Source organism: Solanum dulcamara, chromosome 2 (genome assembly GCF_947179165.1).
Source record: "Solanum dulcamara chromosome 2, daSolDulc1.2, whole genome shotgun sequence".
Classification (NCBI taxonomy): domain Eukaryota; kingdom Viridiplantae; phylum Streptophyta; class Magnoliopsida; order Solanales; family Solanaceae; genus Solanum; species Solanum dulcamara.
This window is the reverse complement of record NC_077238.1, coordinates 31432082-31447053: the sequence shown is the minus strand read 5'-3', so window position 1 is coordinate 31447053 and position 14972 is coordinate 31432082. Positions and strand designations below refer to the sequence as shown.

Sequence of the window (14972 nt, the reverse complement as noted above, 5' to 3'; positions counted from 1 at the left end):
TGGAGTTGAATATAATAAAATATAAATAAATACATTTTTAAATAATATAAATGTATAATAGATCGATTTAATAATTAAAATATGTAACTTACTTTTCAATACAATTTTAAAAATATTTATCCCTTTTCCCTTTTACAATTTTAATGGCCAATATTGAGCAGTCATACCATTATCCAATATTCACGAATGCTTTCACATTAGAAAAATGGCATTCCGTAATTTTCTAAAACACGAAACCCTATGTTACTGAGTCAACTCCCTTATATACCCTCGTCTCCGACCAAACGTTTCTTTCTCTCTTCCCAAAATTCCGATCTATTTTTCTCCCCGTTTCTCTCCCTCTCCGGCATTCTCAGAGAAGAAGAAAAAAAAGAGAAAGAAGGAAAATAATGGAAGATAAATCCATTCCATTCGAATCAAGTCACTCTGCATCAAACACTGATAACAATCACGGATGGCAAAAGGTGACATACCTGAAGAAGCAGAAAAAAAAGCAGCAAAAACCGTCGGATTCAGGAAAGGTAATCACCAACGGAACCGCCATTCCCGGCGCCGATAATGTGTTTAAGTCGCTTGAGAAGCAGTCAGACGAACGCCGCAAGAGAATTGCGGCTCAGACGGCTGCAATGTACGCCGTTGGCGATGCTTCGGTTAGATCGGCAATGAAACACCGGTCGGACGATGAAGATGAGGATAGCGATGCTGAAGGTGCTATAGGTGGTGCTGAGAATGGTGTGGCGGGGGAGAAGAAGAAGGAGAAGGTAAAAAAACCGAAGAAGCCGAAAGTTACTGTGGCTGAAGCCGCGGCAAAGATCGATGCAGCTGATCTAGAAGTTTTTCTCGCTGATATAACTGTAAGAAAAAAAATCTTAATCTATTTGCGCATCATTTCGTTTTTCGATCCCCAAAAGGCACGTGTTGACTTTTTCTATGTTATGAAGGTTTCGTATGAATCTCAGCAAGAAATTCAATTGATGCGTTTTGCGGATTACTTTGGACGGTCATTTGCCGCAGTGGCTGGTTCACAATTTCCGTGGTTGAAATTGTTCAGGGAGTCCCCGATCAGTAAAATCACAGATGTGAGTTTCATCGACTTGCAAATTACTTTGGACAAGTTTTCAGCTCTTACTTTATTATAAATCTTTCAGAACTACTTATTTAATTTTAATATCTAAAACTGCACATGATGGCACAGCCTAGCCGTCGATGAAATTGGAATGTGGGGCCATGCAAGACTAGTATCCCGTCATAAGCAAAAAGTTAGATCATTTCTTCAGATCTACCTAAACTTTGTGGATAGAGTTAGGCATTACTTATACTTGTGGAGGATGGAGGTATGGTATGATAGTGCCATGACCTAAAATCGGGCCATGATGATGCCTAATATTAACCCTCAGTAGGCAAGCCTAAACCCAACCAGAAGACAATAAATAACAAGTAATGAAGTGGAAACAAGATTAGAGATATAGAGTAGGGCCCATAATATAGATATGCATTATGATATAAAAATATACAAATCGGGCCCAAAAGTGACCAAAAAAGACAAAACTATACAAGTAATCTACCTTGGACTAGTTTCATCGGTACAAGAGTATCTAAGTACGAAAAGGTTATATACAACAAGTCTGTCTAAACAAAATACAAAATACATAGACAGGTACAAAAGAAGGAAAAGCAGCAAGTCTCCGGAGGCTAAGATCACATCACAATCCAAAACTGCGATGGCTACGGGAGATCTAACGCTCAGTGAGGGTGGCTCGTACTAGGAGCTGCATAAAAAAAAGATGCAGAAACGTAGTATGAGTACTAAAATACAGAGTACCTAGTAGGCATCATAGGCTGACCGAGCTTGAAAAGATCATATATATAAAGAGAATCACAATAGTGCAAATGCTACAGTTAACAATTCAAAACGATTAACGAACTTCGAAGATAAAGGGACCAATACTAACAATCAGGTACAAACAATCAGAGGTGAGGCAATCACAACCACAGATAAGGCAAGATAATGCAATTCAACACAACAGGGTCAGTGCATGAATAAGGTAAAAAGTTTCAGAATCACCTCAATGATTGTCCCGTGGACTCCTCGATACTACTACAGAACCCGTCTTAGCTTAACTACAGATGCAATAATCATAAAATCCAAAATATAGTCTGCAGGCCGTCGGAGCTTATTAACATATATAGTGTGCAAGAAGGGCAACCCACAATAATAAGTAAAATAGTATCTTTCCTCATAAAAAGCCACATTTACTCAAAATAGTAAAACTCCTTTCAAAAACAAGTTCCTTTAGTAAAAATAATGGCTTGCTCCCTTAGAGCTCAAAACTAATAAAAATCTCAACTAAACCTTTTAAATGTCTCAAGACCACCTTTTCTCTCATTTCCAAATGCTTTATGCCAAGTGTAGAAGTCATGCGCATGTATGCAAACTAATCATTATCAAACCATTCTCACAACCAATCACACCACACAACCTATCGGGTGAAAACCCGTCACAATACAATCGTAATAACCTGAAACTCCAATCAATCCGAGGCTTCAGGCCCACAAACGATAATAGAGCGATAAAAATGAAGTACAAACTCAAAAGTAACACTAAGGCACCCAATCATATCAAACCACTCAAACATGCATAAACCTAAGTTCCATATCCCCTAAAAGCATTCTAAGGATCTAAAACTCGTCAATCAAGTCTAAAGATCAACCTAAGCTAGGCTTCTCATCCAAACACTAAGCTAAAAACTCGAAAATTGGCTAGAAGTACAACCTAAGGATCATGCAAACCTAAAGTCTCATCCTAAAGCTTCCCCAACTATACAATTTAACTAAGCCAAGTCTAAAAGCAAGAAATCATAACCTACCTCAAGGCCGAAACCGCACCTGAACCTCTATTCTGGAGCTTTTCCTTCCTGAAGGTCCTCTGAATGGTGCCATGCTATCAAATTAGCAAAGAGAACATCAAAACAAGCAACACATTACCCATATTGTAATTAACGAATTCAAAATAAAAAATTGGGTCAAAATAGGACCTTGGGACCTGCGCGCGAAATCACCAAATTGACTTATTCACAAGGTCCCAAACAACTCAAGTAATTAAAAGCAGGCGCAATTCGAGAAACGATTGAGCCAAAATAGCCCCTCTAGGTTCAAGCTCACAGTTGATTAAACATGGGGATTCAAGAGAGAATTTGACGGAACTTACAAGTTTATCGAAAGAATTAATGACCCCAAGACGTGTCCACACATTAAAACAATAATTCCAGCAATAACCTACTGATTTCACCTTCAATTCGAGCTCTAAAATCGCCTAAGGAGTTTGTCATTTGAAGAAATGTGAAGTCTGAAAAATGGGACTGGTTTAATTTATAACTGCCAGTCATTTTGACCTCCGCGAATGCAGAGCCTTGTTTGCGAATGTGGAGCCTCTACCGCGATTGTGGTGGCCAACCAATAAGACCTTCGCAAACGCGGCCAAGGGCTCGCAAACGCGAAGAACAATTCCCTGAACCTCTGCGAACATGGCACAAGGCCCGTGAACACGGAGAACAGACATGAGCTGCACCTGCAGTGCAACATCAACTCACACTCAAGCTAAGAAAAAGTCCCTATGGGGCTCGGGATTCATTTGGAACCTCGTGAACGCAAATGAACTATGCTACTCCACCCAAATCAATATTCCAGACTCAACGAAATTGACGAAACAACCAACAGAGGTCGGTCTCATTATAATGTTGACTCAAGTTAACACTTTCAAAGGCAAACACAAAACAAAATGTCAAACACCACAAAATCCACCCAATTACCTCTAGATTTGAACCAAAGGTCATTCTAGACCAAATTCGGCACTGCTGTGCTGATAGAATTTTCATTCGAGTACGTTTACCATGAATATTGATTGAAGTCAACCCAAACTTTCAAAACTAAAACGCCTAATGACTCAAACTCATGTCGAAAACCTCGGGACCCTAAGTAACAATGCCACTAGCCCAAAATGGCCCGTTCGGAGCGGATGGAACTGACGGAATTCTCATACGACATCAAATTCTTCGGATGTTGACTAATGTCAACTCTTTCAACTCAAAAGCTTCCAAAAATAGAAAAACTCGCACAACTCACTCCCGACCACCTCGAGAAGCATGCCACCCATCCCAACACATCACAAACACTGCACGGGGGCTATGGGAAGGGCAAAACTGTAATTTTACACAAAAGCATGAAAATGACCACGAGGGTCATTACAGATAGTCGAGGTACCAACAAGTTAGCCTGGATACCACTATTATTAAACGAAATTTCTAACGTAACAAGTTCCAAGCCTAGTCACAAGGTGTTGTGGACAAAAACAAGTGGTAATTTGTATCATTCAGCTAATTATTAACATTACGTTGAATTTGCTAATTAGTGATCATTACATGATATTATGTACTGTAAGCTTTGATTTCTTTGTCATTGGTCCATGAAATTGTCATTGATCTTTATTGTTGCCAAGTGAAGTGGCATACTATCTTTTATGAAATTTATGGTCATTCACTCATGTAACACCAGTTAGGTGCTGAGAGCATTTCACATTCTTGAAGGATCTAAATGCAGGGAGCTTGACTTATAGTTATGCTATCTTTGTTGGTCATCTAGTTGCCAGTCAATGGTTTGCATCTTTCCCTTAGATCAATGCTCAATAACATGGTCGTTCACTCATGTAACACCAGTTAGGTGCTGAGAGCATTTCACATCCTTGAAGGATCTAAATGCAGGTAGCTTGACTTATATTTATGCTATCTTTGTTGGTCATCTAGTTGCCAGTCAATGGTTTGCATCTTTCCCTTCGATCAATGCTCAATAACATGGTCGATAATCAAATATGCCTTGCTTCTATGAATTAGGTTATTCTCGGTGGATGATTACTGAGTACATGATTTGTGTATGGTGTACATATGTGATGAGTGGTTAACTATATGTATCTTATTCTGTTTAGGTATGCAGTTTTAAGTCCTTTTGCACAGAGTGATAATTGCTTTCAAATATTTAGTTGGCACCATATGTGACTGAATGAGTAATAACTTGATTTACAACAAACAGGTTCCTGTTTCACATCTTCCTGAACCAGTTTATAAAACATCCGTGGATTGGATCAACCAACGCTCTCTCGAGGCTCTTGCATCGTTTGTGCTGTGGGGACTGGACAGTATTCTTGTGGACTTAGCAGCCCAACTAGCAGGTTCTAAGGGCGCCAAGAAAGGTGGTCAACAAACATCGTCAAAATCTCAGGTATCCCCAGAGATTTTCTTTTAATTATTTTGAATAACTTTGCAATTAGGTATAGTCGTTAAGTTTATGTATGGATGGGTCCCTTGTGTGTTTGGGTCCCTGTATAAAAGCAGAAGGCTTTAGGCATTTGGAAGGGGATGCATCTATTTTTATTTGCTTTCCTCTTCTGGGATTAGGTAGCAAAAGGTAAAGCAGAAAAGGGAAATCCTGAGAAGAAAGGGAAGAGAAAAAGATCTAATGAGTTTGGTGAGAGTAGTAGGAATGCCAAATCTAGTTTCCATTCACTATAAGTTGCAGAGTTAGGCAGAGCCAAATAGGGTAAAACAAGGAGGGAAGAAGGTTAAATTGCTTTGCCTTAAAAGGTGGATATGGCTCTAAAGGTTATACAAATTTAGTGTCACAGTGAACAGAAGTCATTTGCACTGTTATCTGATTATTATCTTTTTGATAAAGTTAATTAATTTTTCCCTAGTAAATTTTTGAGCCGCCTGCTTATCATTTTGACGATTTAGAATATCTTCCCTACACTTTTCATGTGACATGATCACTTGTGTATAGTCTTTCTCAGTTGAGATTTTGTCACATAACGATGATATTGATCAAACCAAGCACTTGGGCGGTAAATGAAAGAATCACTGCAGCTAGTTTTATATTGATTGCAGATGAATTATGTGGTGATATCAGCCAAACCAAAACAAGATTCCTGAATTAGTTGAACTTAAACAAGTCGTAGGTAAGATTAGCAACACCATCCACTCACAAAATCAGAGTTAATTTCTTTGGCATAGTTATCATAATCTACTCAATTGCCATAACATGCTTGTTAGCAAAACATCTTGACATCCTGGGCTGATACTTGTGCAACAAATTACTAAATTGCAGGTTGCCATGTTTTTGGTTTTGGCAATGGTACTACGACGAAAGCCTGATGTTTTAATCACAATACTCCCGACGCTTTGCGAAAGCTCTAAGTATCAAGGGCAAGACAAATTTATAGTTATTGCATGGATGATAGTCCAGGTGCTGCAGAGCTCTACTGTTTATTTGCACCACTCTTTATTTCTTCTCCACCTTATATTGGCTTCTTAACATCAAAACTGATACTCTGGTACAGGCCTGTCAGGGCGATCTCTGCGTTGGATTGTACTTGTGGGCACATCATACCTTGCCTTTAGTTGGAGGAAAATCAGGTTCGAATCCGCAGATGAGGGACTTGATTTTGCAGGTGGTAGAAAGGTCTGTAACTTTTGATTGCACCTCTTGGTTACACTTTTGTCTGCTTTGCACCACAGTGCGAGCTAATTCTTTTTTTTTTTGGAATTTCAGGATTCTCTCTGCACCAAAAGCTCGTACAATTTTAGTAAATGGGGCTGTTAGGAAAGGAGAGCGTCTGATGCCACCTTCATCCCTTGACCTGCTTCTACGAGTGACTTTCCCTGCTCCTTCTGCAAGAGTCAAGGTGTGATTGAGCCTTTTTCCGTCTTCTAGTCCTATTCGTAGTGGATCAGCTGAATTTTGCTTGTATTCTAATTTCTTAATTATTTCAATTTCAGGCAACTGAAAGGTTTGAGGCAGTATATCCCACTCTTAAGGAGGTTGCCCTTGCTGGTTCCCCCGGAAGTAAAGGAATGAAGCAAGTTTCACAACAGATACTTCTACTAGCTGTAAAGGCAGTTGGAAGAGGTATATCTTTTACTTGAACTGATTTCTCTGAGATTTTTAGATTGTAGAGTGGCTGGTATGCAAGGATTACCCTTGGCTCTTCTGCAGGTAATCCAGAACTATCTCGAGAGGCAACAAACATATTCAATTGGTGTTTGACCCAGAGCGCTGACTGTTATAAGCAGTGGGTATGAACTATACACCTACTTGGCTTTTTTTCCAAGTCTTATGCATAGCATTTTTTCAAAATATACAGGAGTGAAGGAAATTCTTCAGATTTTCCTAATCCAGTTTTCTTGTCTTCATTTTTTTCTGAACAGGACAAGATTTACCTGGATAACATAGAAGCAAGTGATGCAGTGTTGAGAAAGCTCACCGAGGAGTGGAAGGAGTTATCGAGGAGACAGTCTTCTGTTGAGGCTTTGAAGGAGACTCTTAAGAGCTTCAGACAAAAGGTTGTTTCTGTATTCTGTTGTTTGGTTTTTCGGGTTCTTTTTCTTGGGCTGGGGTCTGAATCCTACTTGAGGATTTTCTTAGTCATGGTTTTTCTGTCCAAGCATCTGTCCTACTTAGTCCCAGCAGTAGCTGAACCATGGGCCATTTAGGTTGGTGGCTGGGGGGTTATATCTGCTTGCCACAGTAGTTGCTAGTTTTACATTTGCTGCAAACTCGTACAAGTCAATGACTATTTTGTTTCACTTTTGCTTGTAGAATGAGAAATCATTAACTTGCGGAGTGGATGCTCACCAGTCACACTTCAGAGATGCAGACAAGTACTGTAAAATGTTGTTAGCAAGGCTGTCTCGTGGACATGGGTGTCTGAAAGGGATTGGTGTTGTTTTTTTGGTTATGGCCGTGGGAGGTGCTATTGTGTCACAGAACATGGAGGTTTGGGATTGGAACAAGTTTTCAGTTTTGCTTAATGCCCCACAGTCCTAAGTAATCTGCACCAGATGAGCTGGACATGGAGTGTTCTTTTTTAACAGTTCATGGTCTCAGCAGCAAATGAAAAATTCGGTTCACAAAACTTAAAATAACTTTGGAGAAACAGGTAGCTACTGAAACGGAACTTGGAGATATAGGGATACTTATATTTTCATTAAAGGGTGAGTCATGTTTAATTTATTAAATCTTGTTTTGACCCGTCTATCAGTTTAAGTGGTAGTAGACATCTTAGATGTCACTCAGTTTTGAACATCTTTCAGTTCAAGCAAATTGATCGTTATCAAAATACAGATGTAATTTCAACGGGTATGAAAGAATCCAAAAAGGATTTAATAATTGATAGGTTGGGTATTTGAACTTATTTGCATGTGAAAGTTTATTCTGGCTTGCTGAAGTGCTTAATCGCGAGGTCTTTGCTTGCTACTCTCAGGTGTTTTTATCCTATTGGACTTCTTTAGAAAGTTCAAAATTTATTTCCACGTTTCTTGTACCCTAAGATGAAAGGTACTTTCCAATTCTTCTACTTTATTAAAAAAGTGTTAATGAATTAGGTATTTTCATAAAGTTGAAACAGCAACAGCGACAGTTCTAAATCTTTGAGTATACCTAGGACTGGTTAATTAAAAGCAAGGATATGTTAATTCATATATTAAAAGAGTAGACCTTGTACTTGAGAATTATATAACGTTCAAATAGCGTTCCATCTTAATTTAAGATTTGCATCAATTTTTCTCTTCATTTGAAACTATTGGTATCCGTCTCGAGTACCTAAAAGAAGTTTCTTATTATAATTACTCTCTATATGTAGTCTCAATACGTGTGGTGCACATGGTACGTTGTATTTTTTAATATGCGATGTTATAAAAGAATATTAATATTATTTGCATAAATCTTTAGTAAATAATTACAAAAAAAAAATAAGTAATTTTTTTTGTGAATGAGCAATGTATATCATTGTATGTAAACTTATATGTTGAGGTCTTACTGGATATTGTATGAACCTAAGAAGGTGAAAAAACATAATTTTTAATTATATTTATCTTGATTTTATAAAGGTACAAATAAAAAAATGAAGCATATCTCATTTAATACGTTCGTTTCTTCTGTTTAGGTGGTTAAACCATGATTACAGTTTTTATTATAGACATTTGATGTCTTTTAGAAATACAACATAAAATTATGGCAGAACTTAACTACAGTTTGTTCATTTTAAATACCTCACAAGGTGTTCATTGTGACACTTATTTTACAATCAACCAAAACATATAATGTATGTGTTACACTCGTAAATAATGTGTAAAGTGACGAATTAAATGACGATATTTGTCATTTTGTGCCCAGAATAATTCTTAAAGATAATGAATTTGAGTAAAAGCAAAAAGTGGCCAATGCATCAATGACACGTGACATCCCCTCCCCACCCCACCCCACCCCCTTCTGATTGTCTTCTCCAAAATACTCCTTTTGCAGAAACAATCCCACCCTCTTTGTCTTCTCCATCATACACCAAATCCTTTCGTCGTACTATAGCTTTAGAATTTACACGGCAACAAATTTTATCGATGTTCATAATCTTTAGTTGATTTCAATTTTGAATTTGGTTTTAGTTGTGTTTGGGTTTTTGATTCATGTTCATACTTATTTTTATTGCCGAATCAATTGTTTTGATAGGGCATAGTAAAAATCAATTCTTTATTTCTTGTGTGTGTTTAAAGTGCGAAGCACCATAATAGAAAATAATAATTCTTTCTTTACGAAAAGTTCACTATCACTTTCTTCTTAGAAGAAGCTCGAATCAATCAAAAATCAATTTCACTCCCTTACAAACATTAAATTCTTCCAAGAAATCTCATGAATATTTCAATATCTAAAGTTTGAAATGGGTCTATTTTCAAATTTCTAAAAAGTTTTCCATTATTTTGTTGTAACTATCTTCATTCATTATGAACGAAGTTTAATAAAGATTGGAAAAATAGTGGTTGAAAAAGGTAAAGAGGAAGAAAAAATCATTAAAAATTGACTAAATAAGCCTTTCACGAGCGATCAACGAGTGTATCACACTCACTATGCCATTTAAGAAAAAACTGACAAAATAACATAACAACCCTGACATGAGGTGCTTATAATGAAAAACCCTAGCTAAGATGTCTAAGTGAACATTGATGTCAACTTTAGGTGGTCACTGATGGATTTATGAATAGGACAAGATTTACCTGGATAACATAGAAACAAGTGATGAAGTGTTGAGAAAGCTCACCAAGGAGTGGAGGGAGTTATTGTCACGACCCAAGTTAAACCCTAGGTGCGGCACGTCAATTAAAATCTCGAAGGACCCCAACCAAACCTAGTAGCATACCATTCATGAGCATACATAAGGTAAATAAATCAATAAAAAAGACATAGATGCGGAAATAAAGTCTCAACATAAAAAGCCTAAATAAAAGAGAGTAAGTCTCAAACTCGCTGAAAAGACAATATCGACTCCATAACATCCAATATGCCTCTACTAACTAGATGGGGGCATAAGATAAACTCCTAGTAATAACGACATGGATAGCATGAATTACATGGAAGATTTAGAGGAGCTTGATGGACACTAAATAAAGACATACAATGTGTGGAAGGTCCATCAAGGTGAAGAGAAAGAAGAAAGAGACTATGTGTGCAAGTGACCATCTCTTAAATTCAAGAATGCACAAAAGAAGACAACCAAACAAGACCCTTATCTCATTCAGGGTAAAATTGTAAAGAAAGTGTCTTCTTTATTTCCTTAGTTTATAGTAGTTATTTGTCATTTTAGAAGACTTAGATAATGATGAATTGAATATTTGAGAGCTTTGGAGCTTGTAGTTTCTAGGTGAACCCTAGCATTAGTGTAGTTCATAGTTGGCAATTGTAGGTGAGTGATTAGGGTGGATTTCCGATATTGCTTGTGTGTTATTCTTCTACTTAATAAATCATTGAGTTACCCTCTTTGTTGATTCAATTTGGTTTTATCATTTTTGATTGAGTTTGAGTTATTATTATTTGATCAGATTCAATTGAGAGATGAAGGTATAAATTCCTTTATTGCTTATAAATTCGATTAAATTTCGATAATTCCACATATCCTTTTCTTTATTTCAATTTTAAGCATTTTGATTCTAGTTTTCGACTAGGATCGTTATCACCTAGCTCACCCATGACAATATAAGAAAGTCATAAGAATGATATTAGGTGAAAGTCTTGTCCTCGAAGCATGAGGACTCACCACAAGTGAAAGTAACAAGCTCAACTCTACTCATAAATGGGAGATGAGCGATGATCGTCCGACCCTATATTATGGTACAATGTAGGCAAAAAGTATGCGCTAGTACATGAAATGCACTAAGTATGCAATGCATGGCATAAAACATGATACTATATGACCAAGCTTAAAACGTAGTAAAAGTCCTTTCTAAAAACATCTTAAGACATAAGACATGGTTAATGCAAAACTCATAAGTAAGAACATGAGGTAGTCATATCATTAGCTTTTGTGGGAGAGACTGTCAACTGACATATAACCATGTGAGCTATAACATGGAGTCTGATGCATTACCCCATCGAAAAGGGCCCAATATATCTTGCCAGGATATAAAGGCATTATCATCATGAGAATCGGGTACTCACCTCTAGTCCTCAAAATGGGGTACTCGCCTCTAATCTCCTTTAAGCCTACGATGACATGTAGTTATTGGACATAGGTAATCACCACTAGTTTACTCGATGCTAAGTACAACTCCCAACGGAATACATAAATCATAGTCATTAAATATATAAGGAAAGACAATAATCAATACATTCCACATCGTAAAATAGTCATAACAATATCTCCTCTAAACAGCATGATTTCATAACATAGTCAATTCATAATAGATTTCATAACATAGTCAATTCATAATAGACACTTAATCGAAAAAAATCTAATTTATAACCCCTTACATATTGTGAGAAAGTCTTTTACAAATCGTTCGTACTTGCTTAAAACATTATCAAAAATGTCATTTATTACTCTCATGAGTCATTCATAAGCCTTGATAATCATTCGTAAATCATTCATTGAAATCCTTAATAGTTCATAATCATGAATCCTTGAAAATATACTTGAAAATAGCATATAGAATGGGTCATTAAAATTCAACTTGAAATCATGCAGTATGATGTGAATTATACATAATTAGATCAAATATCATAAGATAAATCATAATTATGAATACCCAATGTAAATTCACAAAATTAGGGCTTTTAGAAGAAGAATTCATAAGAGATTTTGAGAGAAAACTTGAGACTCTATGGGTAAAAGGACCCATGGATGAATTCCCACATACCTTGGTGATCAAAGACCTAAGTGAAATCTTCTAGCAATAGAGACTTGATCTTGACCTTGGAGCTCTAACTTGACATGAGGAAGAAGAAAGATCTTTGGAAGAGGACATATTTAGAGAGATGATTTTTGTGCTAGGTGTTTGAGAGAGAACGAGAGCTTAAAAAGGGTTTGGGGTATATATAGGTTATGGGAGAAAAGGGCCTAAAACATCCAACTATTAATATGAAAGAGTGGGTAATGACCAAAACACCCCTAAGAAATAACTGAACGGACCATCTTCATGGTTCGTGAAGAGCTCCACAAAATGTGGAGTGGTTCATGAAGATTGCCTTAGTCAATTCTGGGCAAGGACTTTTGAGGAAGGGGACTACGACCGTGAAAACCTCTACGGTCCATGGTGGCCATCGTGAAGCTGACCCACTTTGATAGTTTTGAGGGTTGATTTCCATGGACCACTTGATAGTCCGTGAACATGACCATGAGCCGTGAACCCGATTATGGTCCTCTCTTGATCTTTTCCCTATTTTTGTCACCTCCATGACTCCTTTTCACGGACCTTAGTGCTATGTACGGCTCATGATGGGCCTCGTGAACTTCAACTGATGTAAAATTTTTTGAGATTTTATTCTTACATCCCATTTTTTTGACTTTCCAACTTTTGGGATCTTACAATATCTCCCTTTGGAAAAATTCATCCTTGAAGAAGACTCAAGGTAGCATGAATAGGACATGAAAAGAGGACTATCAACCAAACATAAATGCAATAACACTTTCAAAATGTATAAACCATGAGATTTCCAACTTAACATAATGCATAATTCAACTTCATGAACATGCATACATATAGAAACTTGAGAAGGACTGAAACATAGGAATTCATAAGGGTGGACATGAGGAACTAACTCTTTAATTAACACGGAACTCAACCTCTCGGGTTCTAAGGTCAATCAGGTCATAACGAACATAAAGCCAACCCATACCAATCATAACACTGAACCAAAAATTCATAACATACTTGATGAAGTACCTTATTGAGTCGGATGGCCCGAAGAAGGGTAGGGCTGAGCTCGCAGAAAACTATCCTCATTATTCTTAGCAATCGAAGGGAAATTCCTTATCTTATGACCCATCTTACCACAACCAAAACATGCAGCCGAACCGGCTAGACAATCTCTCAGGTGGTTCCTCTCATACTTTTGACATGCGGGGAAAATCTGACTACTAGAACCGTCACTTTAATGCTTAGGGTCTGACACCCTATCCTTGTTGAACTTACACACCGATTCACTAGCAAAAGATAGACCATGATCGGTTTGAGTTCTTTTGGACTCCCTCCTAGACCTCTCTGTAAACTTCTCTTCCTCCATTTGCTTGGCATGTGTCATGAGCCTAGAGATGTCCATCTATCACAATTTGAACTAGGGCCTTGCCGTGACACAATGATTAGAATCTCGAAGGACACCAACCACACCTCTTAGCATATCATACAGGAGCATATATAAGGTAAATAAAGCAAATAAAACTAAATCAAGATACAGAAGCATAGTCTCAATAAAAGGAACAAAAGTCTCAAAAAGAGAAAAAGAGAAAAAGAGACAACATAGACTGCATGAACATCTAACATGCCTCTACTAACTCGATGGGGGCATAAGACAAGCTCCTAGATCACCCATCACAATGTAAGTGTAATGATGTAGTAAAATGGCAACATGAAAGTAAAATGTCACATCCTCAGACCCTGCATTATGAGAATGATCGTCAGATCCTACATTATGATACAATATAGGCAAAAGTATACGTTAGTACATGGTTCATGAAGGGTACTATGTTCCATGGTGAGTGGAGTGTAGTGAGTACCTCATCAGGGCCTGTAGCAGGGTCCACCACGGCTCGTGGTGCTCACTACGGGTTGTGGTCCTCTATCGTGGTCCCTTCCCTGCAAACCCGACTATCAGGATCTCTACCACGGCAGCTCACCACAGGCGGTGGTGGGAAGTATGACCTGTGATGGCCTTAATGGTCATCACCTGGTGCCAAAAAGTTGAGTTTTATGGGAAATCGTCTTTTGATCCTTGTTTTATGACTTTTCATCCTTTTGGGCCTTACAATATATCCTCTTTGGAAACATTCGTCCTTGAATAAGACTCAAACTAGCATGAATGGAATAGGAAAGGAACATATCAGCTCAACATAAATGCAAAACATCTCAAAAATTCATAAAAATATGAAATCTTTAATCTCAAGCTAAAACATGACTTTAAAAATTATTTCATGAACATGAAATCATATGAAAGCATCGGAGTGACTAAAACACATAGTTTGGACTGATTGGATCGTAAAGGAACTAAATACCTCAACTAGGCATGAAAGGAAATAGATGAGGATATCATGATATTATATCGACTTCGGCTTCCCATGTAGCACCCTCAACCTCTTGGTTCCTCCATACCATTTTAACTGAAGCTATATCCTTGTTTCTCAATTTTCTAATTTGCCGATCCAAGATCTCAACCGAAACCCTCTCATATGAGAGACTCTCCCTTACCTCACTGCTGTCCAATGGCACAATGGAACTAGGATCACCAACAAACTTCCTCAATAATGACACATGAAACACCGGATGCATCGATGCCAAATTAGAGGAAAATCCAACTCAAAAGCCACCTTACCGATCCATCTCAAAATCTGATATGGGACAACATAGGGGATTGAGCTTCCCTTTCTCACCAAAATGCATCACATCTTT

General features: G+C 37.6%; 1 protein-coding gene across 1 annotated transcript; it reads left to right on the top strand.

The window, feature by feature from the left end:
* The first annotated feature begins 232 nt into the window (after positions 1-232).
* On the top strand, positions 233-8214 carry LOC129880487 (uncharacterized). The gene is made up of 10 exons (XM_055954540.1): positions 233-854; positions 942-1079; positions 5083-5271; positions 6154-6291; positions 6386-6507; positions 6598-6730; positions 6825-6954; positions 7042-7121; positions 7254-7388; positions 7645-8214. The coding sequence occupies exons 1-10, from the start codon at positions 390-392 to the stop codon at positions 7870-7872; spliced, it is 1758 nt and encodes a 585-aa protein (XP_055810515.1). The 5' UTR covers positions 233-389; the 3' UTR covers positions 7873-8214.
* Positions 8215-14972: the final 6758 nt, after the last annotated feature.

Excerpts from the sequence above, each read along its gene's own strand:
- LOC129880487 (XM_055954540.1), top strand. The coding sequence starts at position 390 with ATGGAAGATAAATCCATTCCATTCGAATCAAGTCACTCTGCATCAAAC. Across the intron at positions 6,292-6,385 it reads TTGCATGGATGATAGTCCAG|GCCTGTCAGGGCGATCTCTG; the intron begins GTGCTGCAGAGC and ends ACTCTGGTACAG. Across the intron at positions 7,389-7,644 it reads TTAAGAGCTTCAGACAAAAG|AATGAGAAATCATTAACTTG; the intron begins GTTGTTTCTGTA and ends TTTTGCTTGTAG.